This window comes from Drosophila serrata, unplaced genomic scaffold (genome assembly GCF_035046125.1).
Source record: "Drosophila serrata isolate PLE 108 unplaced genomic scaffold, ASM3504612v1 contig_359, whole genome shotgun sequence".
Lineage (NCBI taxonomy): Eukaryota > Metazoa > Arthropoda > Insecta > Diptera > Drosophilidae > Drosophila > Drosophila serrata.
In genome coordinates, this window is record NW_028257257.1 from 1,054,569 (window position 1) to 1,076,633 (window position 22,065).

The window sequence follows — 22,065 nt, forward strand, 5'->3', positions numbered from 1 at the left end:
ACAGAAACGGGATGCAGAGCAGAAGTAGACAAAACGCTTAGTCTACTCATTCTGTTAGAAAAGATTGAGGGGCTAGAAAGGGCATTAAGGGCCGGTGGATGCGATGCCACCCATTTCTTGTTTGCCTTCGCCACAGTGTGAAGGTCGTGGTGGGCGTGGTGACGTTAGTCTGGAAAAAAAATATTGCCAACTAAGTGTTGAGCATAATAATGAGAAAAGCAAATGGAAAGCACACGCACCAAACAGTTTGGGTAAATAATATATAGCTAAATAAAATACAAAGACTATTAACAATTTCTCTTTTTCCTCTCAACGGTTTTCTTCTTTTTAAATTTAAACTTATTTATTTGATGCCACGAAACTACTCTTCTATACATCTTAACTTTTATAAAATAGTCCCTGTAAATTTTTCCTCTACTGTTTCAAAGAAACCACATATATATATGAACAAACATCCGCTGTGATTCTTTGTTTGTATTTGAACAGTTTATCCTTGTCCAACTTTTACTTTTCGTCAGCACGTTGTTTGTTTTAAATAAATTATGTTCCCACAACCAGCTTCATTTTATTTTATTTGATAATGCTACGAAGACACACACTCGTGACACACATTCGAATTGCGCATATTCAAGTGCGTTAAACAAAATGCAAATTTTGAGAGTCTCGTTCCCCAGGCAATTAGTTGGCCACTTTTGTGCAATTGGCTAAATTACAAGCGACTGGATTTTCCTATTTTGTACGTAAGTCTCGCTTACAGGAAGTCATTGCCATTGTCATTTGGCCTTTTTTTGTGGCCTGGTGCCTGCTGCCGTCTGCATAGGCCACAATCAAGTGAATTAGCATAAATTATTGGCTTTGCAATATGGAGGGAAATGGGCAGGGCTTTCAGGCAGCTTAAATATTTGGCCTAAATGGTAATTTAATATTGTTTTGCTGGCAAAGGGAATATTGTAAGGACCTTTAAAGGCTTTAAAGTAAATGCTACATAAATTGACTTATTAAATTGGGAACATTTTTAAGCAGATTGTCAATGAATTTTATAATTACAAGACATTTTCATTAAGTTCTTTACTTTTCATAATTAATAAACATTGAAGACATTATATTTATGACACTTTCAATTTAAATCAAATACGTTTTTTATTAAGCCTATTTGTTAAATGAACTCCAATTTAACATTAAAATAGTGTTAAAAAAAAGTTGTACTAGTTCTTCCTTAACCATAAAACTTTGTCTCTGCTGCCTTCTTAGACTTTAATGTCGCCTTTATCTCCGATCTCCGCTAATTCTCCGGCAATCATCACAGCAATTAAATTATATGACCGGATTCGCAGGAACTTAACGCAAAACGCTCGAGAGAGCTTGAAATTTTTATTACCCCATCGTTTCCCCACCCAAAAGACAAGTCATAAAATAGGGCGTGGCACACTTTTTCATAAGCATAAATCAAATCATATATATATACACCATAAACTTAGGAAGGAAGGCAGCCATCTTGCACAGGCTGCCATTAAATATTACGTATACGCAGTGTTAACACTTTATAAACCCATTAGTGTTTGGAAAAGGGGCAAATATTGTATATTTTTGGGCTTCTCAGCCATATCAAAATACAATTTTCAAGCTTGAGGGACACCAAAAAACAAGAGAGTGAAAAAAAAAAATACAGAGGGAATAACAAATTTATGCAGACAAAATATATTTATGAGTGGAGAAAAGGAAAGGAAAGGACTTTTCTGACCAATGTCAGTCATAAATCATACGATTATTGAGCGAAAACACGTGGCGGGATAAAGTTTATATAAGGTGTGATCCATGAATATAAGTTAAAGAAATATCACATAAAATTTCGTATAATAAACCTATATAAACCATAAAGAACAAAATATTATAAGCTATAATATATTATCGTACTAATGTAAATTCTTTACTTTATTATATTAATTCATTTTTATTAAGTATACTTTTTATATAAAATATATTATTTGATCTTTAAATTTTGTATTAAATATCATATAGAATTTAAAATTTCAAAAAGAAATTGGAAGTTTTTTTATACAAAATAAATATTATTCAACAATTTTTATGCTACAGATTTTATTATATAGCCTTAAATATTTTAAATATTCTTTTAATTATATAAAACGTAGTTTAACTCATTTCTCTTTCAATAACCGTATTATCTACATTTGCTATCTCTATGAAACGCACTGTAACCACGTGCCAGATAAAAACCCGAGGCTCTACAAATGGCCCAGGCACGCCCCCTAAGGCACAGGACATTAAGCTCAATGAGTTGAAATTATTTGCAGCTGAAGGTCAACTAAATGCGGACGCCACAACTGTCCCAGGGGTGGGGATAGAGGGGGTGCAGCTGCCATGGTCCGATGGTGAATCGCGGTGGGTGTGGCTGCTCAAGCGCCATTAAAGACAACTTCCGCAAACAATAAATTTTGCTTACCCAGCGAAGAAGCCCCGAAAATGGTTGAGGGTTGAGAGCTTAAGCTCTACTTTTTTATAGGGAAATATATATATATTATATATATAATGCTTAGCTACTGGTGTCGATTAAACTGTTATATATATTTTCTCTTCTTTTTTTTTGAGCATCTCGCGGTTTTCGGTTTTTAGGATTTTGGGGCTTGGGCTTGCTCCTTCGTGCACGTTGGCTGCGTTAATTTGTATGGATTATTTATGGCTTGCCCCGCTGTTGGCAGCAAATGAGGCCACAAAGGAAGCGGATGCCGGATGAGCTGCAAGTTTTTCCACGAAAGTTTCCAGCCAGTGCCGCCCCACAAGTGCCAACTGAAAATTTATGGCCCTGTTTTCAAACTTGGCACAGCATCCATCGCTCGTATACATTTAATTTTCTACACTTCCCTCTCTCTCTCTCTCTCCCACTTTGTGTTCAAAATCAATTAACAAGAAACTGAAGCCAATGTTCGATGTTTCTTTGATAAGAAACTGTTAGTTCATTGTACACTTTGCCTAGAAGATGTGGTTATTTTTGGGGCTGCTCCACCTTGTGGTTTTGGTTGACAGCGAGTCGAAAATGACTAAGCCTGAGTGTGATAATTATATGAGACATTCAGAGCCACAAGTTGCAATTATTTTGGAGTGCATAATAACACACTATAACCTGAACAGACTTCAGGCTCAAGTACATGAGAAAATGGATCAAATAGAACATAAATTAAAGGAAGCTCTTGAAAAGAATCAAAACCTAACTTCATCCTATAAAGAAATAGATGACATATTGGACATCAATGAGAGCAATCAGAATTGCCAAAGACAACAGCAAATGGTTCAGGCTCTTCGTCGAAAACTGGAGTGGCATAACCTTATGAATGATATATATACCTCTCACTTTGATTGGTCACCTCCCATCAAAAGCACCAAGAGGATAACCCCAAGTATCGATAAGGATCAAGAACTAAAACTGTTCAGGAAGGACACCAAGGAATCAGTTGCTTTCGACGGCATCCAGTGTCTCCTGATAAATAGACTGCAAAGCTCTGGTAATGAATTAAACTTTTAACCTTTGATTGTCGACAATTGATTGCGGCAATTAAAGGGACATAAAACCGATGGTGACAGGTGCAAAACGAAAGGGCAGTACAAAGCTTTCTCTCTGCATTTAAATTGTAAATAAATATGTGAGCATCTCTCGTCGACAAACACAAATACACACATACAATGGCAACGCAATCAACAAACTGAAGCGAAAACTTTATCTCGCAGAGGTGCATGTCAATGCACTGAGAAAAATTACTAAGAAATTTGTCTATATTTCATTGCAGAAGTTCAAACAAGTACAAATCTTTTATTGGACAAGTTTCACCAGGAAAAGAAAGATGAAAAGGAAAGAAAGGAAGTGTAAGCAGAGGAGTCGAGATAAAGGCTTATAAAGAAATAATATATATAATAATAATAATCAATAAATATTAATAACAATTAATACAATTTAGCCAAGTTTTTAACCTTCCAGGGAGAGCACGAGCGAGATAGATAATAGGTTCCTTAAGAACTTTCATATTTGTCACCTAATTATGATTAAAAGAACTTTTATCTAGATTTAAACTACACAAACTTTGTTAATTAACATATTTCAAACTAACAAATATAAAACCTTAATTTTTCCCTTAGTGCCTGAGAAAACCTGCTGTGCTGGCATAACAACTAGCGGTCACATGTGTGCTGCGCGAAAATGCCCATTTCCCTGCTTTGTCCACCGGGTTTGGCCTGGTTTTTAAATTGAAATCTCAGCGGCTTTGCTTCCCCGTGGAGAAAGTGAGACTGGAATTTCTCCCCATTTCTCTCATCTCCCCGTGTTGGGTGTGTGTGCTTTAAATAATTGCTTAAAAGTGTGACAAACACACACATTCGTGGCAATAATAACAGCTCAAGCACTCCGACTATGATAATAATAGCAAATAGAACCTGCCACTCGGACACCCCCTACTTTGGCTTATGACCCCTCACCAAATGCAATGCATACTATATACTATAGTATATCTATATTATATCTATATATATGTATATATCACAGAGAACGTTTGGTTTTAATGAGCCATATAAAATAATTTAATGACCAAAAAGGGACTGAACGTTGCTCTTCTCTTGGTAATGAGCAAATCGCTTTGGGGGCACTAAATGATAATAGTTGCATATTGTGGATGGGCCAGATAGTCATGACAAAGTATCACTTGGGATGCTGTTTAATTGGCAAAACAGATTTTCAGCTTCAGATTGGCGGGTAATTAGAAATATAGAAAAACAATTATGGCCATAAATATGCTATGAAGTAGAAGCATTACTAAAGATAGGGTGGCAAAATAAACAGCAACAAATCAATTACACAAATAAATTAGAATTATAAATGAGGAAGTAATAATGTTTAATGCACTGTTCAGAACCCTAATATTGTTTTAAATACTTTTGATGTGAATAATTAATGGATTTAAGTATGGGAAAAAGCTAGACTTTTAAGAGGAAAGAATAAAATGTATGCTATACATTAACTAAGTTTTTATGATTTTATTTCATTCTCCTTATATTAAAATAATTATATGCATAGATATTTTAATATTTAATGATCCAATTAGGACTATTAGAGTTCACACCAATAAACAAAACTATTAGAAAAAGTATCTCTCTATAAATAATAATTGATGTCTAAACAAATCCCAAAGTCACATTTTTATACTCTTGCAGGGTATTATAATTTTAGTCAGAAGCTTGAAACATAGTGAAGAAGTCATTTCCGACCATATAAACCATATATATTCTTGATCAGCATGAACAGCTGAATCGATCTAGCCATGTTTGGGAGAAAACAATTTTTTCGAATTTATTTTCGATATTTTATGACTAAATTTTATACTTTTAAATTGTCAAAATTTGACAAAATTTTAAATTTTCTTAATTTTAAAACTCAGTATGCAGATTGTTTAACCTTATAAAAACTAGCACAGAACAGCTTTCCGAATTGAAATTAATGAATTTTTGACTTAGTTATGATATTTGAAAAACTCTGATTTTGACAAAAAATTGGCATACAAAAATATCGATTTAATTAATATACCTACAACACTTTGGGTTCTCAAAGCTTACTTCCTTTCTTGTTGAACTGTACTTCTTACCCCTTTTTTAATTTATTCCCTTTAAAGAAGCTATTTTTAAAAAATACCCTTTTGGCCTTTTGCCAGATTAATCTACTCGAAACTCTGCTCTAGGCTGCTTTAAGTCAACCCTAATTAGGTTATTCTTGGCAAATCCCGAGACCAAATCCCCTCCCTTAAAGACGCCTTAAAAAAACGAAATTAATTTTAAGTATCTTTATTTTTCCTTGCTCTTCCTTAGTCCTTTTCCAAGCTTCCACTTTACCTCCTTCGAACCCCATGCTCTCTGGTCATTTTGTGCAAAATAGTTGCGCTTTATATTTCATCAGGCAACTCTGTATCTCGGTATGTCTGTCGCTCAAGTGGCACAGTCCCCCATCCAGCTTCCACTAGAATGTCAATAAAAATTCAATTACGTTTTCCGGCCAAGTTTGCCGCTGAAATACATTTCTTTATAGCCATTTTTCTGTCTTTCATTTAAAATTGGAAATGCGTCCGTTGTCACAGACGGAATTTGTTTACCATCTTGATCAATTTGTGATGTTGCTGCTGTATCTGTTGATGTTGAAGGAAAATCACAGATACAGGCACTTATATTTAATGGCCTAATTATGTAACCAAACGCCCAAAAATACACCAAGTAAATAATCATAATCGTTGCCAGGCATAAAATTCTGTGGGTCTGGCAATAAAAATAAATCGTGTGAATTCGTTTGGGCAATTTGGCAAAAGTGTTTTTGCTAGGCACTATTTTTGCGATTTGGCTTAACACACACACACATATGTTTTTCGTGGTTAAATAGTTGGCCAAGTTTATGCTGATGATGATGCCCGGAACACATCAAGGTCGTCGTACTGGGCTGGCATCCATTAAACCAAATTTTATTTCGACTTCCATCAGGTAATGTTATCCTAAAGAGCTGCTGTAGATGCTACTGCTTCTGCTTCTGCTTCTGCTTCTGCTTTTTCTCCCCATTTTTTTCTCTCACATTTTGCCTCTCTTACGCACATGCAAAAGCGTTATACTGTTATACACAGCGGCTGCTGCATACGTACAGGCGTTTGGGCCTTCAGTCTCCCTTCGAAAGTGCTAACGTGTGGACGAACAAAACTTTTGCTCATCGCCCACATATCGGATCGCGTAACTTTCGTTAAAAAAAAAAATAAATAGAAAAAAAGGAAACTCGGATAAAAAAAAAAACACAAAGATCCCTTCGAAAATTCCTTGGGCCATCCGTATCAATCATTGCCTAAAGGCTTTAGGCTTACACGTCCTTTGGGGACTCAGTGTGTCCTTTCGTGCCGGCTTCAATTAGCAGTTTCTCCTCCTCGTCTTGTGTATCTGTGTGTGTGTGTTTATGTGCGTTGGATTAATGAGGCAAAAGTGTTTTATCGTGTCCTACGTTAAATATTTAACACAATATCAAATAAATGTTGCATAAGCCGCCTGTCATTTAGCATCATCTTGTGCCAAAAAGGAGTATAGTGGTCTTTCGTGCGTGTATTTCTGTGAGTTTTGCTTCTGCTTTTGCCACAAGTAACATCATAAGGGGGATTTTGTCTTTGCGTTTCGCAAACAATCCGATCAAGTAAGTTCTGGGTATTAAATATCAACATAAAATACATAAAGATGAGTTTGCTGTCATTTCCTCTTATATACCTTTATCTTGGAAATTTCCCTGGGACATTACACGTTTCCCAAACGCATTTAAGATACATTTTTATTGCCCCATTTTTGGCTTTATGTCTCCGGCATTTAAAAATCTTCTTTTGATTTGATATTCGTGTAATTTCGTTGTCGTTAGCTTGATAATGCTTTTGGCGGAATTCTTTTGTTAATGACGGAATTTCGATCTGCTTTTACCCTTCATTTGCTTTCAGGTTGCAAAAGGGGGAAATACCCGCAAAATACTTTTACAGCAACGGCACTCCAGGGCCGGTTTTCATTTGAAATTGCTGCCATTAAAGAGAGAATCCACCACCCCCTGGTTGGCTATTAGACCCACCCTTCCCTTCCCCAATGAACCCCCTTTTTTGTCGACTGCCCGCATCTCTGGCAGCCTCACAGACCTTCCACACAGACATAAGGTGGATATTGCCGAGTACGAAATTAATTGTAACCAAACGTTTTGCTGCTTGCCGCAAAGTTACTTTAATGCTAGTTCATTTGCCACGCCCCTATACCCCACGGAATGAACGTACACACACAGACACAAAGACAGACATTTACATGGTGTATACACGCACAACTACACAGGGAATAAAATGATTAATTCAAGAACAAATAAATGTATTAAATGGACTATAAAATATAAGAAATATATATAATATATAAAGTAATTAGATATTATTAACATAGTTTCTGAGATATAAAATACCTATTTGCATTTAAATTTTGATGGCTCATCTTTATTTGTTTTCAAAATTCAGTGAGAGAAGGAAATAGAACTCTATTGCCAGGCCATAAATCTGTTTATTTTCACATATATTCCAGTATTCTAGATCTGTTCGCTTTTTGAGTGAACGAAAGGACACGAATTCTCTCATATTTCCTATACGCGTTATGCATCTTACACATTATAAACCTTTTGGTTAAGTCATTCCAAAGGTAAAGTTTATGTTTCTCCTTGAGTTTAACATGAACCGAAACCCAAACCGAAGCGTAATGTAAATTTCCTCAAATTTTCTATATACAAAAGTTCAAATACTTTTTCTGCAGTGTACCTATACAAACACGTGCACACGTACTTGGGGAGCATGAGGCGGCACAGCATCCCCAACTAAGTAAATAATGCGTAAAACAAGTCGAGCGTTTTACGAACCCACCCATTTTTCCTTCCATTTACCCTACCATTTTTCTCCTGCAACTCATCCCCCCTCACCCTCCTCATCTCCTTTAGAAAACAAAAAAAAGTACAGTGGAAACAGTCAATTGTAAAATTGTTGCAGCCAACAAAGCGTGGCAAGGAAGCTAAGCGAGTGCTCAGAGCGTTTCCATAGGTAGGAGCCTGATGATGATGACGATGACGATGGCAGGGATTGCAGGAATCCCGGATTCCTTCAGTTTCCCGGTGTACGTAATTCATTATTATGCCGGGCTAAGAAGCGCTCGACTGGTTGGAATAATAAAAAAAATATTTGTGCACATGTGGCTAAAGTTTCCATTCGTCGTCTGGCGCTGTTATTCTTGTTAACGCTAAAATTGTCTGTCACTTGGGGACTTCCGTCATCATCAGATGGATGAAAGGGATGAAAAACGAGAGGAAAATATGAGACTTTTCACTCTTGAGGCATTGCAGCAGTAGGAGAAGTTTTAGTTGTTTGTAAAATACACCATTTCCATCAAGGATGTTCTTTGCTTATACAATAAGGATATCTTATTTAAGAATTACTACCTCTCAACTGAGACCTTTAAATTACGAACTTAAACGTTTAAGAAGGTTTAGATTATAGAAGAAAAAGAAGGGAAATTTAAAAGATGCTTTTAATTGAAGATATAAATTATTAGGAAAAGAGCTACAATAATATTTAATCTTCCTTAAAGTATATATTTATGTTATTTAACTTATTTTTTCATTAAATGTATTACAAGTACATAAAAAGCTTTCTTTGCATCTCCGCAAACTTTTCCTAATTCCTCAATTCATGCCAAAAATTGCAAATACTTCTCAAGATAAAAATTATTCAACTTAAAAATGTCATTTTCAAATAATGAAAATGACAAAGTTTTCCCAAACAAAAAGCGCAAAGAACAACAAAAGCAACAACAATTAAAAAATCCACCTGAGTCCGCCATTCCCCCTTGAAATATAAAAATAAAACTGTCAAAAGAAATACAAAGAAAAGCGAGAAATTTAAACAGTTCACCCAAAATCCACACGAAAATGAACATCAACAGAAATGTGAACAATGAACAAATGGCACACAAAATAAAAGTTTTATTCCCTCGTTTTGGTCCCTTCCCTTTGTATTTTTTATATTTTTTGACAACGAGCTTTGCAAATTTTTCGAGTCATAAATCAAGGGGCTTGGACACCCACACACAAACCTACTATATGTTATCGACCGACAAAGGAAAACTTGCACACTAATTTGGCATAAACAGCAATTACTTAAAGAAAAATCCAAACCTTGACTTGCTTATCCAAGGAGCAACAAAAAAAAACGGGAAAACTTTATTGTCAACTATTTTTCAACATCTCCATTTGCAGTTATTTACATGAGAATACACACACATTGTGTGGGTGGCTTTTGGGTTGGAATCTGTTTTGTTATATTCTGCATTTTTTCATATTTATTTTTCTTTTGAAATTTACGTCGCACAATATGCAAAATTATATATATTTTCCATCTGCTGCTTCTACTAATACTACAACTTTTGCTTGAGTTTTCCCACAGAATTTCAATAAAAATAGGAATTTGTATTTGTGGACAAGACATATTTCTGTGATTGCATTTTTGTGGGCAATGCGATAAGAATTCATGTACATATAATTGAGATTTAATGTTTTTGACTTTGAGAGTTGTGGCTTAAAAGGAAAAACAATTATTACAAATTTTAATAGAAAACTTGTTTAATGTTTAAGGAAAATATTTGTATTTGCCTTTACGCCTCACTTAAAATTCATTGATTTGTAAATTGTTTGAAACCCTTTTTGCCCATTTATTTTCTCATTCATAATTTTCGTACTTATGCTCTCCACTTTTCCGGGCACATCCATCCATCTTAATCGGATTGACTTCTTTAGTAGAATTTTCTCCTTTACCTTTTTCCTCTTTCCCTGCTCTCTTTTCTAATAAGCCTAATGGCATCGCCAGCGCCATTATTTTAACGAAAGCATATATACATATAATTTATTCCACATAAACTTGATTAAATGCTTCTCTTTTCCACTTAGCATTAAAAAATAAAATAAAAGAAAAGAAAAATTGGGTGGAATGGAAAAATCCGACTTAAGTTCGTTTCGCTCCGGAAAAAAAACACACACACACTAAAGTTTCTGCACACGCAGACCACATGCAAAAACGCAAAAACTCCTTTTGTTGCTGCTTTGGGTTCTGGCTGGAAATCCGCTTAGTGAAGGATACTTGCGTCCTGGCAACCGCCGCCGCCGCTGCTGCCACCTGCTGCAAGTCCTTCGCTTGGATGCCATGGAATACAATCTATCAGGCACTTCGACGACGAGGACGACAACGACGAGGAAACCCATTCAATCAGACCTATCATCAATCATGCCCAGCATATTTCCAACGATGCCAAAACGAATGACAACGAAAATTGTTGAACCAACACATCCTAAATGTCGCATTCAAATCGCAAAAAGAAAATCAACAAATCGATGTGAAAAGTTCTGCAGAAATTTCTCTACAATTTCACTGAAATTCCAGTGCAATTTCAGTACGATTTGTGTATGTGGAAGATGAATTGCCAGGCAAATCGAACGTTTTTGGGTTAACAAACTCATTAGATGTTTGCCATCATTTTGCAGGCCCACCGAGGGACACTTTCAAAAAATTGTATTAAAAGTCCCATTTTTAAATACCTTTTCTTCAATATATATCTTTTTTCTTTAGATATTATGCAATCGGTCATAACTAAGCCAAAAATGCATTAATTTCAAATCGGAAAGCTGTTCTGTGCTAGTTTTTATAGAGCTAAAAAATCTGCATAATCAGATTTTAAATTAAAGAATATTCAAATTTTGTCAAATTTTGACAATTTCAATATATAAAATTTAGTCATAAAATATTGAAAATAAATTCGCAAAAATTGTTTTCTCCCAAACATGGCTAAATCGATTCGGCTGTTCATGCTGATCAAGAATATATATGATTTATAGGGCCGGAAATGACTCCTTCACTTTGTTTCAAGCTTCTGTACTAAAACTATATATACTATATAGAAAGGGTATAAAAAATATTTATAGATCAACGAGGGCTCTATCTTCTGTAGCTCTTAGAGTCTATAAAATATTAATATTTCTCAACTATTTAGATATTAAAATTCAAAGACCCTTTTCTCTGTCAGTAAATTATTAATAAGGTAGTTTTGTCCTTAAAGTAAAGGTTATTTTAGCATATTGTTTTGTTTGATAAATTATTTTACACATTTTTCTTGCAGTGCTTCATACGCAATCATTAAGTATGCGCCGTGTGGCTCTACTTCCGCGTATCAATGCCGTCACAATGACGTCCTTTTTCCCCTGCCGTCGCCGTTGCTCCATTTTGCAAAAAAAAAAAAAAAAAAAAAAAAAAAAACATTTAAGCCAAACAAAGACACACACACACACACAGTGCGGCACCCCCACTAAGTGGCACACACGCACACATTCAAAAATTTTACTCAAAAAAAATATATATCTGCGTTAATGGTGAAGGTCAGGCTGCTGTTACGTTTTTTGGCCTAAGCCCCTGGCCTTTTTGTTGTTGTTTCCCATATAGTTATTGTTGTTGTTTATAGTCTTTTTTTTTGGTGCTGCTACCATTGCATCCGCCCTTCATCTCACATCTCTCTGTAGATTTTCTCTCTCTGTATTTTTGCTCTGTGATCATGCGCCTTAACCTTTACTCTTTTTGTGATGCTGCTGGTCTTGGTCCTTTGTTGGCCGTATAACAGTTTAACAATTGCAGACTTTTGGGCGCTGCGGATGGTCCTGCATTCATTTGTGTTATTCTCATAACTTTTGTGGTAACCTTTGTTACCTTTTTTTCCATTTTTATTTAGTTATTTGTGCTTCAAAATTGCCAGTGGGGCCAACAAAAAAAAAGCCAACCCAAAAAGGCCACAAATAAAATTATACGTATGAGTTATGTTAGCAGGATCAACATGCATTGGGATTAGGACCCAAGGCCCCGCGGGTAGTCCAACATTTTTGTTGTAATTTTGTGTGAGAAAAAACGAATAACAAAGGGCCACAACGAACAGGTTGAAATATTGTTTTAGCCTTGCCTTGGTAAAGCGACAAAAAGTACAGAATTTTTATGGTTTATAAGGAGCGAGCTTAAAGAAAATGAATGGGAGTGTTTTTAGGTTGAAGTTTGCCTAACTTTACCTTTAAATAAGTTGATTTTATTTGAATTATTAAGCCATACTAAAGTTAAATAAAATCATAGAACATAGTTCCAAATTTAGCAAAAGCTTTAAAGTATTTTTTACTTTATAAGGCTAAGAATAACTGTATTTATAAAAAACAAAAGACTTTGTATGTAATGTTATGGAATTTGAATATTTGCTGCTCCCAATTCTCTTACAATTACAATTTAGTATCTTATTTCTATAAAATTTTCAAAGCAGCTGAGATCAAATTTAATTCTCCACAGATTGCCATACCACTTTGGTATATAATTCTGTCAGACTTGTGCCACCCTTGACATCTTTTCAACCCTCTTCAGTTGGCATTGTAAAATATCCACCCAATTATGAGCATTCAGTTCTGGCTAAGAGTAGTGCTTAACCAGCAAATCGTTTAAGTTTCAACCACTTTTAGACTTTATGCAGCTTTTCTAGGGCCAAAAGCATGGGAAATAATTGCCATTTTCCGCCATATTTAGGCACTTTAAAGGAGACGCTTAGCTAGAGGTGGAGCAAGGATGTCAGCTGGGGGCGTTGCCAATTGCCTCTTGAATATCCACTTTAATAACTCAAGACTCTTCTTCTTGGCTCTTTTGTGCATTATCCCAATTCTGATGATCCTTTGTCGCTTTAATGTCATTTTTATAATAAGCCCCGGCACCTAACATTTTTATTATCTTCGGTAAGTCTCTTTACCCGTCGCCTCACCGACTTGGGTGAAACTTTTATGACGCTTTTCCTCACACTCGGAAAAGAAAGGGAAGCGAAGGGAAGCTGACAGGGCAAATGCGTATTTAATTCCACTTGTGTAGCTTCTGCCACGCCCACGACATTGGCCCGGGGCGAAGGCGAAAGAGCGTAGCGATTCTTGTTGATGCGTTAACATTAATAAATGTCAGCGCTTATTTTCAGTGCAGTATCAAAAGACTGAATGCCTTTGACGTTGACGCTAAGTTTTACATATTGCATACTTTCCAGCGTCCATTAGGCAGTCAGATAGGAAATGCACTTGAAAAAAAATGTATATCGAAACGTAAAGAGCACAAACTAAGATTATATTTCTTCATCTCCAATTAAATTGATTTCTGAAACTAAGATTATATTTCTCCATCTCCGATTAAATTGATTTCTGAATATCGAAACATTAAAACCTCGATTAATATATCGATTAATAATCGATACAGTATTAAATTACTTATTTTAAAACTAAGCGAGGTAGGAAAATTAATTTGTTATCTACAAACACTTATTAAAACAATTCAATTATCTAATAAAGAAGCGTAAAAATCTCATCCCAAATAAATCTAAATAAAATATAACTTTTTTAATTTTCAAATTGGTATAAATATTTTATCAAGATCTCAGTGCGAAATGACACATATAATATTCCTCCCCCCAAGTGTCAGAGACAAACAGATGCTGATTGTCTGTGCTTTTTAAATTAATTAGTGTAATTTTTTGTCCCACTCAATCTCTGGTTGTCGGTCTCCTCAGACTCTCGCTCCGTTTGATAAGTTGCTGACAAGTAGATTTTCGTCATGGACCATTTTTCTTAAGGCCATCGTGGCCACACGCAATGCCTCTGGCATATTTCTGGCTTTCATTTTGGGCCTTGGTCATAGTCGGCTTATGCCAGACAAGTGCAAATTGATAAATGCTACGGAAATGAAAGGAAAATATTGGGCTTAGACAGAGTGAGCTCACCCTATTCCTCAATCAATCAGCCTAATGATGAATTTCAATTAACTTTAATCGTCAATTAAAAAATCAGGTACATGCAGCATCCACAAGCTGAATGACTTTTAGTCCTGTCTCTTTGGGAAAAAATAAAATAAAAGGAGGGGAAATTCATCCGTTTTTTGGCCCACTAAGCTTTGGCTTACACACACACTCTCACACATCCTGTGTTAGACAGGATTTTGCCTTGGCTTTTCTCGTCTCTTTTTTTCTCCCATTTTTTTCCTATGAACTCGTTGGAAAGTTTTCAATTTGACGGTGATGGAAAATCAGAGATGGGGGTGGTGCAGGTCCAACTACATATTTGCCTTCAATTTAAATGATGAGAACATTTCCTTTCTGCCAATTTCCCCCTCTCGCCAAATAACTCAATTATTTATTATTTGCTTGCAATTTGGCAAAAAGTGAAGGGAGAAAGGAAGGATTCTGCGAATTTTGGGTTAAGCTAGTAAGCCGGAATGTAAGTTTGTTTAACTATTTTAGAAGGGACTTTGAGTCAAATGAGATTAAATATTAGGAAAGTTTTTTTCAGAGAATTTAGTTTATATTAAATTTTCTAAGAGCAAAGAACTTTTATCTAAAGGGAAATTTATTTAAAATAATGTCATTTGAAATGCATGTAATCTAATCTTTAATCAATATTACAAATTCACAAATCATTTTAATACATTGAGTAAAATCAATGACCTGTTTTTGTCAGTTACCTAAATAAACCGACATAGGCCACAGTAAATGTATAAAATTCCAATGCAAAAAAGCCACAAAATTGGGGACAAAATAAAAAAATAAGAGTACTAGAAAATGAATAAAATGCGGGTCTATTGCACTGACTGACATATACTGCAATCATTAGATTGCAACTTTCAATGAAATGGCAAACAAAAAATTGCTCCACATTCAAACCGGTGAACAAATGAAAGCATCAGTAGAAACAAGGAAACTACGATGACGAGGACTGGTGTTCAAATGCCAGATGATGGGTCCTTCAGTGACTTTTGATATCCATCCAGCTTGGCCCATTGAAATCCGGATCCCCCGGATGCATGGCAAAGGAAAGTTGAAATTAAAAACACTCAAGCTGTGTGTTATCCAGTCCAGCCACTGGAGATGCGAGATTGAAGATGGCCAAAGGACTAGAATGGGTCCAAGGATAAGAGGATAAGTCCAGGCCAGGAGTCATGCAAAAAGTTGAACACAAAAAAAAAATTCCCAGCTAGGGAAATCAATATTATGCAGACGGGATAGATACACAAGGAACAATTGGGTATACTTTTATATAGTATAATCTTGGACGTTGATGCACTAAGGTCAGTACATACAAGTGGCCCGTATGACACCAGGCACGTGCCTGTTTGGGTTAACTGAAGAGAATTTATTTTAAACTATAATAATAAAAGAATGTTAAACGATAAAAAACTACCAAATAAATAATAAGCAAATAACAAAGCTTATGAAGACCCCGAGCTTTAAATTTCAATTGAAAAATTCTATAAATTGATTTTCCCTATACATAACTATTTTCTTTGAGTATAGTTACCATTTCACCTCTCGTGGAATGTGAGTTCAACTGTTGCACAGACACTTCGCAGCGACAGAAATGGCCACTTGACAAATTTCCCAAACTTTCCTTGAACTTTTATCCATAAAATGGGGGCAGCAAAAGTTGCTCCTTGACCAAAAACCATTTCACATGGCTAATCGTCAAATACCAGACACATGCGATCTCGATATACACCGACATGTCTCTCTCATTAAAAAGTAAAATAAACAAGCGCCAAAAAACTTTCTACCGAATCAAATGTGAACTGAAAAGCTAGCTGAAAAGCAACAGCCAAAAACAGTGCGGCAAGAAAAAAAAAAAAAAAGGAAAAGAAGAAAATGCTAGGGAAAAAAACCACTTGAGAAAGCAGCAAAAGTTTTCCATTTATAACGAGCTCCGGGTCTCTCCAGTGGATAGCAGCAGAGGGGTCAGGGGTCACAGGATGGATGGCTTTCCCTGTCCCGACTGCTGTACAAATAGAAACAGAACCGACTGCGGACCAGGCTGAGTCATAAGCGATAGTTGAACGCGACTTTTAGCGTATTTATATATACATATGTATAGTACAGGGTCACTGTGGAAAATATATATACTAAAATCTTGGAAGTATACTTCTTAATAATATATATCAAATATATAGAAATATATATATAATAGTTAATGCAATTCTTTTCCGTCTGAAGACACATTTCTGAACACGAATCTATAGTAAATTCAATACCAATTCATCAGGATAAACCATAATTTTCCCTATGCCTTAATCATATGTATGTATGGCTTAATCATATGTTTTAATTATATATAAATCTATAAAATATTTAATGAACCTCTTTTCCGTTTGAAGACAACTTTCTGAACAGGAATCTATAGTAAATGAAGCACGATTTCGTCAGAATAAACCATAATTTTCTCTCTATTTCAACTTCTACCCTTTTTCGAACTTTAATCCCCTTTATCATCTTAGCTTAAAAAAAAACAATAAATATATTTTTTCTCAGTGACAGCATCTGCAGAGCTATGTTATGTATCTTTTGCTGTCTCATTTTCGATGTGTGCTTGGTAAAACTTTAAATGTGGCGGTAATGAAATTGTTGGCAGCAAGTGTTGTCAACACTAATACAGCAGTATTCCGGAAACACACACACACACACACACAGTGCCATATAGGACAGACATCATCAACACGATTTTATGGCATGGTTCCGGCAGAGAGCTGTATCCTGCAGATTCTCCCTGAAAAGCCGAAAAGTTCTTCGAAATGCCAACTCAATGGCAAATGTTCCCTCAACTTTAAGTGAGAAAACTGTGTTCAGTTGTTGCTGTTTAGGCTATCCCTAAGCCTAAGATACAGATACAAATACAGATACAGATACAGGATACAGCTAAAATTTTTGTTGTAGCTCCTTGTTTTGGGGTCACAGTTATGTGAAACGCTTAAGATTCCAAGGAGGCGTCAAAAGTACTTTGAAAATCATCTGCTATTCGATTATAGGAAAAGTTTTTGTAGGGGATTTCCTACAGCCTAGCCTAAGTTGGTTAAGTTATGGGCTTTTGAAAGGATGTGAGAGGGATTTGTTATAGCATAACAGGGTTAAGACTAGATATATAGCAAATCCTTTGGTTAAGTTTACTGCAGCTTAATTCCTTGGACCTTTCGTAACAATACAATTTAAATTTCAATAGCTCATTTCAGTAATTAAACCCTAATTTTGGCAACATTTCTTCTAACCCATTTGGGTTCTATAGATTTTATCTACTGCAGCAATAATACTAATCAACTTCCGTTTCCATTTCAACCAAGTTTTAATCAATTTCGGATACATTTCATTACATTAATCAGCCAGATAATTACTGCCCACCATTTGCATAAATTAATGCACTTAAATGAATCGAATTCGAGGGCAAGTTTTGCGAGTTTTTGCCAGTTAAATTTATTTTCCTCACTTGAATAATAAGGTGATTATTAACATAATGCCTCACAATGAATATTCAGGAGATAAAGTGAAGGAAAAGGTCATAGCGTCAGTTAAAAAGGTAAAATGGGAAAAAGGTTTAAGGAGAGCATAAATGCAGTCTTTATAAAATTTAAAGGAATAATTGTAACAAGATTAAAATGCAGCTCAGTAAACAGTCTTATAATTATTATCTTTATGCAAAGGTTAACTTTAATTTCCATAAGTTTTAAGAACAAAATGTATAAAATAAATAAATATTATAATTGTTAGCATCAAAGCATGCCTTGAAAAGACCTTAAACCTGGCAAAAATGACATATCGAAAGAATTCCTGAACTATGCTCAGTTTCATTCTCGCATTGTAAGAGTCGTGTGCCTTGTCCGATTAGGAAACAAAAAATAAGGTTAAAAAACACAATTTTTTGTTTTTTTGTCAAAATTCGTTGTTGTGTATCGTGAGCAGTGTTTAACAACTAAATTGTATTGAGTGAATTCGTTTAAGTTTTGATACCAAGAGGCACTACTACTAAATTCACGAATCTTTATTTCAACTTTTTGGAGGCACACGAAATTCCAACTAAATCGGTCCGATACAGGGATATATATATTAATATCTAGAAATATGAGCAAACTCCGCAATAGAAGCCTGCTGAAGATGATCCTCCAGGATCGATTACCGAGCGTAAACATAATTCGCAATTCCTGCACTGGGGAAAACGCCCCAGCAAAGGGTGTCGTGGTCGGCCTTTATCAAAAGGAGGGCGACAACGATCCTAAGCTAACGCCCAGTGGCCAAAGGATAGATGATCGTCTAAAAGGCAAGCTGGCGCGGCTTATATGTGAGTCAAAGATCACAGGTCATTTGGGATATGGAAAGGTGTTCAACAATATCGATCAAGAGTTCAAAAGGTAATTCTTCTGAAGGGGAAAGTATGTATATTACTTGAGACTTTCATATTTTTCTCACTAAGCATGCTTAAATATGAAAAACCCTATGCAGTTATTTGCTTAGTTAGTTATTTGGTACTTTAGGTACTGTTTTGGGCTGCTTATGCTATTCACAGCTTTTCCTTTTATGATCTATACCGCAAAAAAGTTCAATATTGCTTCTTGAAATTAAAATGAAACCCTAACTAACCCCCAGCTTGGCCGTGGTGGGCGTGGGCCTTGAAGGCATTGGCTTTAATGAACTGGAAATGCTCGATGAGGGCATGGAAAATGTCCGTGTGGCTGCCGGCATTGGTGCTCGTTCCTTGCAAAAGATCGGCTGCTCGGAAGTCTTTATGGATAGCATGGATTATGCTGAGCAAGCGGCCGAGGGCGCTGCCTTAGCCGTTTGGCGTTTTATTAACAAATCTTCCAAGAAACCGCAACCAAAGATCCCCATACTAAATTTATACGATTCCCACGATATGGAAAGCTGGACGAGAGGTCTCTTCAAGGCGGAGGCCCAGAATTTGGCCAGAAGGCTGAGTGATACCCCGGCCAATTGTATGACACCCACTCTGTTTGCCCAGGCCTCAGTGGATGCTCTGTGCCCGTGTGGCATCACCGTGGAGATCCGTACCATGGATTGGATGGAATCGCAGCATCTCAACTCATTCCTAATGATCGCCAAGGGTAGCTGTGAGCCACCCGTCTTGATGGAGATCAACTATTGCGGCACCAGTCCCGAGGATAAACCTATTCTGTTTCTGGGCAAAGGGATAACCTTCAATTCGGGTGGCATTAATTTAAGGATTTGTAAGGGTATGGATGAATACCGGGCCTCCATGTCAGGAGCGGCGGCATGTGTTGCCATGATGCGTTGCGCTGCCGCCCTGTCGCTGCCCATCAACATCAGTTGCATCATACCATTGTGCGAGAATATGCCATCTGGGATGTCCTGCAAACCGGGCGATGTGGTCACCCTTCTGAATAACAAATCTGTAGCTGTACGGGATCTGGACAAGGCTGGTGTGGTGGTATTGGCCGATCCAATGCTCTATGGCCAAGCTACGTACAAGCCGCGATTGGTAATTGACGTGGCCACATTGGGAAGTGGTGTTAAAAAGGCCTTTGGTGGCGGTGCCACAGGTATCTTCTCCAATTCTCACTACATTTGGAAGCAGTTTCAATCCGCTGGCGCCCTCACTGGAGACCGAGTGTGGCGTCTCCCGCTGTGGAATTATTACAAGAAGCAGGTCACCGATAATCTAAGCTATGACATAGTCAACAATGGCCGGGGACTGGCCAGTTCATGTCTGGCTGCCGCCGTTCTCCACGAACTGGTACCTTGTGTGGATTGGGCTCATCTGGATACCAGGGGAACCGGCATGCAAACCAAGTTCGGTATAATACCATATCTCACTACTAAAACTATGACGGGTCGGCCAACACGCACCTTAGTGCAGTTCCTGTACCAAATGGCCTGTCCCGTCAATCAGCAAGGATCATAGATTGCCTTTTGGAGATCGAATAAGTAGATGTATTCATATAAGAGAGGACCCCGAAATCTCTTGTCAGTTGTGATTTTACCGTCTTGTGGAGCAAAGGCGTTTTCTCAGATTCCCTGTAGAGCGTCCAGTGTATTTAAATTTGCTGTGTGTATTACTAAATATATTAATATGGCGATTTGTTTTTAAGCTTAAATTGGAATGTTTTAATGGTTGATTTCCATTTTTCTATTTTCTAAAGTATTTTAAAACCATAAATTTAGTATCCTATTAAGGTTTCAACCCTAAAACAACTTATAAAAGTCTTATAAAAGCATTATGATTAAATCCTTTAATATTTCATTTAAAAAACCACTTGATATGGTAATTGAATTGAATTAAATTCAACATTGATTAAAGTCTACGGCAAATGCCGCACACCTGGTCTCTTTTTCAGATAAATTAAGGAGCACTCCCCCCAAAAAGCTGGTAACGCTTTTCCTAGCGCATTCACGTTTTACGTTTTCCCTTCCAATTAGACAAACAAAATTTTCCCAATTTTCACACATTTGACACGTTTCAGCCATTTCGAAGGCGCGGAGGCCAGGCCTCCTTTCAGCGCACCGCAAATGGGTTGCACATGAGAGGGTATCCTTGTGGCTGTCGTCGTCCTTGGCTGCCAAAGGAGGGATATTTGCATTTACCCCATATGAGAAGCTGGCTGGCCGTGTCTTTGTTGATGAAATTGCTGCAGGATATTACTTTGAATTATCATAAATAACCGAGCAAGGCAATGGCAATGCCAATATGTGTCTGTGTGTGCGAGCTTTATGTGTATCCTGCGGGAGGTAAAAGGATCAGGTGGTCTTTACCGAAAACGTTCAAGGGTTGGATATTAAGCCAGGACCCTTTATGTGCTATATTACAGTGAAGAAAATTAACATTTTTGAATCGAATAAAAATTTTAAAGAATGAGGGAAACACATTTTTTTTAATTGTGTAAAGATTCCAGAATATTTTACATCATTTTTGATAATAAAATAATTATATATTTCTATATACCAAAATATATAAAATACTTGAAAGGAACGCTTCAAAATTGAATCCTAAAAAGACTACTTCAAATATCGTTATTTATTTCCAAAATAAAAAGTTCTTTTTTAGAAGATCTTTCCACCAAATCCTAAAAATTTATTTTAAAGTTCTTTAAGCTTTCTTTCCCATTTTTTTCGCAGTGTAAATTTATGATATTCAATAAAGTAGACCCAACATATTTATCAGGTAATCGGGTTACCTCTTGCACCGCGAGCACCCAAAAAATGTTTTCCCTTTCAATTTAAAAACCGCAAGCCACGAATAAGTTTTCCACAGTTTTCAGCTGAAAAGTTTATTTCGAAAGCTTTTAACTTGCTTTATTTTTTATTTTCTGTGGCAAGCAACCACCAAATGGATTGTGGCAATCGGTTAATGTGCGTCTCAGATTGCCAATTAAGAGTATTATTTGTACTCGAAGATAGTTCAGGGACAGGCACATGATTCCTTCCTCAGCTTATTTCGATTCTCTCCCTGATTGGCATTTAAAATTTCATTAAAATACTTTTCGCAATCGACACTCTTCTTATTTGTGTTTTATGTAAGAAGGATATTAACCATTTTCATCATTATCCAGTGGACAGCAACTGTGTGTTCTTTGCCACACGTGACCATCGTCGTCGTCACACATTTTA

At 36.3% G+C, this 22,065-nt stretch overlaps 3 protein-coding genes across 33 annotated transcripts in view; all 3 read left to right on the forward strand.

Annotated features, from left to right (window-relative positions):
• Positions 1-2,995: 2,995 nt before the first annotated feature.
• LOC147642779 (uncharacterized) lies at positions 2,996-3,880 on the forward strand. The gene is made up of 2 exons (XM_086838798.1): positions 2,996-3,518; positions 3,801-3,880. Exons 1-2 carry the CDS (start codon positions 2,996-2,998, stop codon positions 3,878-3,880), a joined length of 603 nt encoding a protein of 200 aa, XP_086694924.1.
• A 2,804-nt stretch (positions 3,881-6,684) lies between these two features.
• The window catches only part of Rbfox1 (RNA-binding Fox protein 1), a 148,669-nt gene continuing 133,288 nt past the window's right edge, over positions 6,685-22,065 (forward strand). For all 31 annotated transcript variants that reach the window (XR_015272975.1, XR_015272978.1, XR_015272972.1 and 28 more), the window contains exon 1: positions 6,685-7,210. The gene's annotated coding sequence lies outside the window, so the exon portion shown is untranslated. The remainder of the gene's footprint in view (positions 7,211-22,065) is intronic.
• S-Lap4 (Sperm-Leucylaminopeptidase 4) lies at positions 16,428-20,555 on the forward strand. Its single transcript, XM_020953291.2, has 2 exons — positions 16,428-18,833; positions 19,069-20,555. The coding sequence occupies exons 1-2, from the start codon at positions 18,547-18,549 to the stop codon at positions 20,360-20,362; spliced, it is 1,581 nt and encodes a 526-aa protein (XP_020808950.1). The 5' UTR covers positions 16,428-18,546; the 3' UTR covers positions 20,363-20,555.

What these genes read in the sequence shown, in the direction of transcription:
- S-Lap4 (XM_020953291.2), top strand. Translation starts at nt 18,547, where the DNA reads ATGAGCAAACTCCGCAATAGAAGCCTGCTGAAGATGATCCTCCAGGAT. An exon ending in ATCGATCAAGAGTTCAAAAG is followed by an intron (nt 18,834 to 19,068) that starts GTAATTCTTCTG and finishes ACTAACCCCCAG; the next exon opens with CTTGGCCGTGGTGGGCGTGG.
- LOC147642779 (XM_086838798.1), top strand. Translation starts at nt 2,996, where the DNA reads ATGTGGTTATTTTTGGGGCTGCTCCACCTTGTGGTTTTGGTTGACAGC. An exon ending in AAATAGACTGCAAAGCTCTG is followed by an intron (nt 3,519 to 3,800) that starts GTAATGAATTAA and finishes ATTTCATTGCAG; the next exon opens with AAGTTCAAACAAGTACAAAT.